At 51.7% G+C, this 7,124-nt stretch overlaps 1 protein-coding gene across 1 annotated transcript in view; it reads right to left on the minus strand.

The window, feature by feature from the left end:
- The window catches only part of RPTOR (regulatory associated protein of MTOR, complex 1), a gene marked incomplete at its 3' end in the record, with an annotated part of 119,383 nt that overhangs the window by 26,547 nt on the left and 85,712 nt on the right, over positions 1-7,124 (minus strand). Inside the window, exons 19-21 of the mRNA XM_010140139.1 lie at positions 6,516-6,633; positions 4,999-5,139; positions 4,412-4,570 (exon numbers count right to left, since the gene is read on the minus strand). Of these exons, the coding sequence (XP_010138441.1) occupies positions 4,412-4,570; positions 4,999-5,139; positions 6,516-6,633 (418 nt within the window). The remainder of the gene's footprint in view (positions 1-4,411; positions 4,571-4,998; positions 5,140-6,515; positions 6,634-7,124) is intronic.

Genomic DNA, 7,124 nt, shown 5'->3' on the forward strand with positions numbered 1-7,124 from the left:
CGTCGTGAAAAAACAACTTTAAACCAGAACTGCGCCAGCACGATTCCTCCTTCGTTCGGCAGCCTTTGAAAACAACAGAGGGAATTTCTACAAAGGCATCTCGGGCGCAGAGCTGCTGCTCAAAGGGCCGGCCCTTTCTGCTGCCATCCTCCCCCCCGCCCGTGTTACTGTTTGGTAGAGTGACACATCCGAGACGGCTCCTTGTGGAACTCAGCACTGAGGCAGTGGGATAACAGGAGGCAGCAGAGGTGGCAGGAGGAACAGCCACTTTGCATCACCTCACGGACTAAAATGGAAAAACCATCCCTGAGATGCGAATGAAGAGCCGAGTGAGGGGCCAGGGTGTTCATCTCAGCAGACAGCTCTGTAATTAGTCAGACTGATTCAAGCCAGTTAAATGGACCTTGCAGTATAGATTTACATTTACAAAATTATTCCTCTCCACTAAGAATGTGAAAAATAAATTGCCTGTCGTTACTGACGCCTTTGATTTTCTTGGCATATGCGTAACTCCTAGTTCCACTGAACAGCGGGTGCTGGGTAACGGCCGCGGGGCAGGGCCCTGGCTGAGAGCCCACAGCCGGGTCACCGGGCACACGACGGGTGGAACCACGCTGGATGCCAGAGCAAATGCTAGTGTTTGTATTTGTTCTGTTTGATTTTCCAGCCCTTGCCGGGGATTCTTTTCACTCCCCTGTAAAAACCTCTGCGGTGGTTTTAAGCCTTGGTCTCCAGAAGAAGGTGCAGCTTGCTCCCCACCCAATACAGCAGCAAAATCCAGCCATGGGCCGACCCGGCGCTGCCGCCGCGGACAGAGATGGCTCCTGCGCCCACCCAGCCCCGGGAGGGAGAGCCACGTTTCGGACTGGCATGGGTGAAAGGTGCAGCTGAAAGCCCTCAGACTGAACGGCCCCGAGGACTCGGTGTCTGCCTCCTGTCCACGCTAACCCCACCTGCTCTGTCAACATGTGCCCCACAAGTGCTCCCCTTCCTGCAAGGGACACGGAAGGTCCTGTGAGAGCTACTGGGATGAGGAGAACATCTGAAATCCTGATTGCTCTCTGAATTCTGCTTCAGCAGATGCGGGCGGCAGCTTGTCCCCAGAGGACCAGCAAATCAGCGTCGCCTGACAGACCTGACAGCTGCAAGCTGGGCTCTGCATGGGGCCACGCAAAGGGGTCCCTGCACAGTCCGGCCCCTGACAGCAATTCAGACGGCAAAGCACGAGTTTTCTCATGTTCCAGCAGAAACCAGAAGTAGCTTATTAGGGAAAAGTAAGTTCCCTCAGAGCAGGGAATGCTCCCTGGCCCAGGGCTGCAACAGTCCCATGCCACAGCCTGCCAGGGCCACCCTCTGCAACACGCTTCCATTCCCAAACCCACTCAGATCCCTGCGTTCTGCTACTGTGCAAGTTACTACAGGTAAATGCTGCTGGTCGACCAGTTCCTGCTCACTATGTGCATGCATGTACATCGCCTGGTGAGAGGGAGGGAGGCTCTACCTGCCCCAGCACTCACTCAGGAGCAATGCGATTTACTGTCCACCTACATCTCTTGCTCTCCTCATCCCCACCGCAGTAAGAGGTGGCTCTTTGGGACAGACACTGTGACGTGGCAAGTAGTTTTCTGCCCCCAGCCTCTGCTGCTGGAAAAGAGAGCTACTCCTCAGCATTTAATCGCTCCAAGATTTATTTTCCTCCTTTGATCATTCTTTAATATAATCTTTCCAGTGATGATCTCTGTAGGACAAAGACTTTAATCATGCAGTTTGGATATGAATAAGCAGCCTCAAGGTATGCAAACTCCCTTCTTAATTCCTTCCCTTTTCCTATCTTACAACTAAACTAATCTAAACATTTCCAGGACATCAAGACTAATGACTAGCACGGCAAAGGCAGCAAGGCTCAGCTTCCCGGCCAGACTGATGTCTTTGTTGACTAACCAAAACCTGCCGCTTGCCAGCTTGAAAATATGGGCCAGGAATTAATGTCCCTTCTGGAAACAGGAGGGACTGGCCAAGGGACAGTGCCAGGAACAGTACACCTAGGTTGAAAGTACAGGTTGTGTGGGGAGGGGCAAGACCTGGGGCGCTGGGGCACGTCCTGGGGCGTGGGGGCTGAGGTCAATCAAGCAGCTGTTTGCAGAATGGCCCAAGGAGGAATGCAGAGGTTTTCCTCACATTTTTGGGAAGAAGAAGTACATCGCATGATGCCACAATGTCAATAGAGGAGATAAGCTGACCCAGAATAATCCCTCTAGCACCACGTTCCTAAAATCACAAGAGTAAAGAAAGCTCCACATCAGTGAATCAACCCAGGGAATGCAGAGCGCGGAACAGAGAATTCAACTGTGGCTGAAAAATTCCACTTTTATTACTACAGACTGGAATTTCTGCTTTGGTTTGAGTCTACCCCTGTGCCCAAAGCATCCTTTTTACTGCTCTGCCTGTCCGAAATATTTGGCAGAGCCAAATCACCATTACTTCTTCCAAAAGAGAGAGGAGAAAAAAAACGTTCTTCCAGTTCAGAGAGGTCCATCCAGACGGACTCCTCCCTGAGCGCCCCTGCTCCTGCGAGCCATTCAGCAGTGGTTTATTGCACACTAAAACTCTAAGGAAAGGGGTTAATGTGAGTCCGGGCTGGCTGTGCGGCAGCCACGGTGCTGCTGAGGGTGGCGGCAGCTGATGGCATGTTGAAAACTCCTTCCTTGGGGAGCAGGAGAGAGCGGCTGGAAGATGGAGATTCTTCAGCAGAGATGGAAACAGCCCAGCTTTCAGCAGGCAAACGCTGAAGGTAATGGGATTCTGTGTGAGTTATGAATTTTAAACACTTCTGTAAGCTCGGCCGTTTCCAGCTGGATATGAGCTCCTCCACTTGAATCAGAATGAGGGAGGCTTTGGAGAACTGCTCTGTTTGTTTTCCAAGGCCTGCCGCCCTCATCCCTGCTCTCCTCTAGACTCTTTTCCAACTGTGCTGTACAGCCCTCGAGACATGCTCAAGCCATCAAGCAGACACCAGTGTGCACCAGTGGAAATGAGAAAACTCAGGTTCTAGCTAAAGATGGAGAGACATTTCCCAACATTCCTGTCATGCTTTAGAAGATCCAATTTCATTACCTACAACCAAAAGCAAATTAATAGCTCAGGCTTCTCATGAACACACAACTTTAATCTGCCACAGGAGCGCAGGAATGACAATCCCAAATTCCTTCAGCTCAGGAGAGCCAAACCACTATTACTTCCTCCACACACTAGCGGCGTAGAGCAGAATGTCTATCACCCAGGGGGCCTCCTCTCCGAGGAGTCTCTTTTCACCAATTTTGACGGCTAGAAAATATGGGCACATTAACTGATTAGAGAGAAAACACAGCGACTTCCCCCAGCAGCTCTCTGCCGCGCGCTGCCTCCCTGCTCCCTGGAAGGAGGCTGCTCCAAAAGCTGCTCCTGCTGCACGGCTGTGTTACTGCCCCAGAACGGCTGAGATGGTTTGAGAAACTGCAGCCAGTTTAAAGCCAAACACCACTGGGAAAGTTACTGAAAAACAACGGAGCTGAAGGAGCTCCGGATGAACTGTGCAGTTCTGTTCTATAAAAGAAATGCAAACAATCCATTGCGGGTGAATCAGCCACGCGCTGCACACACACAGGTAAAGTTTCCCTTTCTCAGGGCTCCAGCACTGCGCCCAGAGAGCTCTGCCAGCACCCAGAGAGCCGGGTGCTGGGAGGGCAGGGCCCGCTGAGCGGTGTAAAACGTGCAGTGCTGCCAGCGCCGTTAGAGCTGCGTATCTGGGAGGACGTAATGGCGAGGGGACGGGGGGCAATGGGGTCAGCCACGGAACCTCGGCACAAAATCAGATTCCTATGAAACATTCATTTATTTCACTTTTAAGATGCAGCCTGGGACTTCTGCTTTTTTATGCCCTGTTTTAAGTTTGTTCCTATAAACCCACGCAGGAAATGAGCCAGGTAAGGCTTCCTTGGGTGAGGAACACAATGAAGCGGCTGTGTCGAAATACATCCCGTGGGAAAAACCACCAGGGCAGGCAGCTAGTGCCGGAGTGCACAGCTGCTGCCCATGGGACAGGGAGTCCTCGCTTTCATTCTCCAGCCAGGGAAACTGCAGAGGGTGTGGAAAGCCCGAATATGCCACGGTTTGGGCTCAGATTGCCAACAGCCGCTGGCCATTGCAGTGCAGCCGACAGCGGAGCCAGCAGCTGCCATCCCATCCCCTCCATCGGGGCAGGAGGGACCCTGCTCTGCACGTCACCAAGCCCAAGAGGAGCATTTCTGGTGTCAGGAGAAATTCTCTTGGAGAAAGATCTAGCAGGAGCCAAGATATAAACTTTCCACAAAGGCTGCTGCAAGTGTGTGAGGAAAGGGGACCCCAGAGGAAGGGCAGGAGAGTCTTTACCCACCTATCAGTGAATTCAGAGAAGAGTAGGAGCTGACTCGTCTCATCTTGTCAATGGTCTCAAAGGACAGGATATACTCTTCATTCTCCGGGCTGCCCAAGGTGCTGCTAGCGCTGCTGCTGGTGCTGAGATTCCCAGGAGAAAACGCGACAGAGCTGCCAGCTGCCAAGAGAGAAGGGGGCAGAGACTGAAACAAGAAGCGGTGAGAGAACGATTTTCACCCAGGCACAGCAGCCCTTCTTGATACCCTGCGACATTCCGTGAAGGTGTGGGCAAACCCACAGCAACCCTTCAAATAGTGAATGTTTAAACACAGAGCAAGATCAAGGGGTCAGAGAAGATTCCGTGTACAATCCATATGTGTTAGCAAGTTGGGAAGCACCTTTTTGGTCCCCAAACACCAGAAAAATCAATACTAATGACCTGGACATTGAAACTAATTACAAGGGAGCTTCTGATCTAGGCCCCTGGAGCCAGCCGCTCGATAACCTGGGCTCAAGGGTCTGTTTCAGCTCGTGCTGTCTTGCATGTGCTATTTCCCAGCCTGCAAGAGGTGAAGAAAAATCAAGTAATTTTGAAATCTCTCTTACATTCTTCATTCAGGCTGAGGTTCTGCAAGGACTTGTTCAGGTTCCTGGCTGTGGTGACTGCGCGGATGTTCCCGTAAGAGCTGACGGACCGCAGCCTCGGCGTACACGGGCCGTCTCGCACTGGTGTCAAACTCCCACCCTCTGTGAATGCAAAATGCAGCAATTCCAGATGAAACCAAAGCGATCGCAGCCTTCTGGGTATTTCTCAGCAAAATACATAACCAACATACTGTGAACAGAATTTAGTTATCGTTGTCTGGTGGGCATGGAAAAGGATCCTCTGGCTCTGCTGTCTGGGCTGTGATTTTGCTCCCTCCAACAAAACCAGGTGAGCCAAGCCCTGCCAGTGCCTGCAGACCACCCGAGAGCCAAGACAGCTTTGCTCCCCTGGCCAGTGCTGGGCCACTGCCCGGACACTGTGCTTGGCCACGCTGCTCCGGCAGATGCCATTGGGCAGGCAGCTCTTGCAGGAGTCTGTCTGCTTCTGCTCAGTAAATCCAGTAAATCTTCTCATTACAAAGACTTAGGAAAATGCTGGTTTTCTGACCAGATTTCGGGCCTGGTTTCAACTCCTATTTCACCCATGACCTTGATACTTCTAACTTCCCAAACTTTCTTATTTTCATTCCTGAATACACACACGGCACCATGGCTTCAGAACAGCTCTTTTACTCCACTGCAGAGGTGGCTGCGTTATGGTGGTGGGGCCGATGCTTCCAGAGAATCCTACGTATAAATCCTTCAGGATCCTTCGAGGGAAGGACAGGCACTATATAAACTGCATGTCATGTTTATTTGCTGCAGTGAAAGGACAAATGGGGAGAAGCTTGTTTTCCAATATGATTTAGTTATTCAGGCAAGATTAAACTACTCATTGCAGAGACAGCCCATGCTCTCATCTCCAAGTTTCTGCTGAACAGTCCCATTATCCTTTCAGATTTTCAAGGTACTTAACATCTAAAGAACATATGAGGTTGGCAACAACTTCCCTCGGGCTTTTCACTCCCTACATAAAGCATAAAGCAGACACAACAAAAGGGATGGGACCACAGCACCGAGCATAGAGCTCTTCACTGCTTCTTGTCTGGAGCTTTACAAGGAGGCTGGCTGGATCACTGCTGTGTGCTGAGGCTTCTATCAGGTCAACATGACACTGAAATTTCAGATATATCTTAAGGGGAAAAAACATCTGCTAAGCCTGGGTACTGTCTTGACAATCAGACTCCAGTCTGACCTGGAGGGAATGCCTTTGAACCTGAGGGGGCGTTCAGTCCCTGCAGCGGGCTGCTGAGCTACGGCCATGGTGTGGCTGCAGACTCAGCGGAGGATTCACTTCTCCAGTGCAATATATTCTGGTGCTAACCGGACATCTGAACTGCCCACCAAGACACTCAACTTTGCTCTTTGATAAATCACCACCAGCAAGAATTGCACTCTGTTGGGCAAACTCCTTCGATAAAAGTCCCCAAGTGCTTTAGGCTCCACATTTCCTGCCCACACAAACACGATGCACCCACCCGTGGCAGCTGGAGAAGGGAGCGGGTAATTCTTCTCCTCCTCCATGAATTGCAGGGCAACGGTGCAGAAGTTGCTCTCGTACTGAACCACCAGGTGACTTAGAGCCACCACCAGCTCCTGAGGAAAGAGCAGAAGAAAGGCGTTTCCTGGTTACCTAGATCAGACAGAACAGATCGAAGGGAACCACGGAACTACGGGGCCAAATGTTTCAACTCTAATTCTTCACAAGTCTTTTACAACTGACCAGGCTCCTGCTGCTCTTTGGTTCTGCCCAGTGCTGTCCAGCTGAGGCAGTGTCACAAGGAGGGTGCTGGTGACCAGCACCCAGCTCTCTATGCTCCTGTGCAGGCAGCGGGCTCACCCGTGAGAAGCGTGTGTTTCCTGCAGAGCAGCGATGCGCTGCGCCAAGGGTTGGTGTCCTCAGCCCTCCGCGGCCCAGCCCAACCCTCTCCCTGTGCTGCACACACAATCAGGGAGTGGAGCTCTTGTCCTACAGCCTGTCTTACGTCTGCTCGGAGCTGAGGGAAACAGAATCTGACAAGAGGCCCCTGGGGACACGGCTCAGCTCTTCCACAAAGAGCTCTGCTGTCTGAATCCTACGCTGAACC

The sequence above is a fragment of the Buceros rhinoceros genome, unplaced genomic scaffold, assembly GCF_000710305.1.
Source record: "Buceros rhinoceros silvestris isolate BGI_N320 unplaced genomic scaffold, ASM71030v1 scaffold7337, whole genome shotgun sequence".
Taxonomy (NCBI): domain Eukaryota; kingdom Metazoa; phylum Chordata; class Aves; order Bucerotiformes; family Bucerotidae; genus Buceros; species Buceros rhinoceros.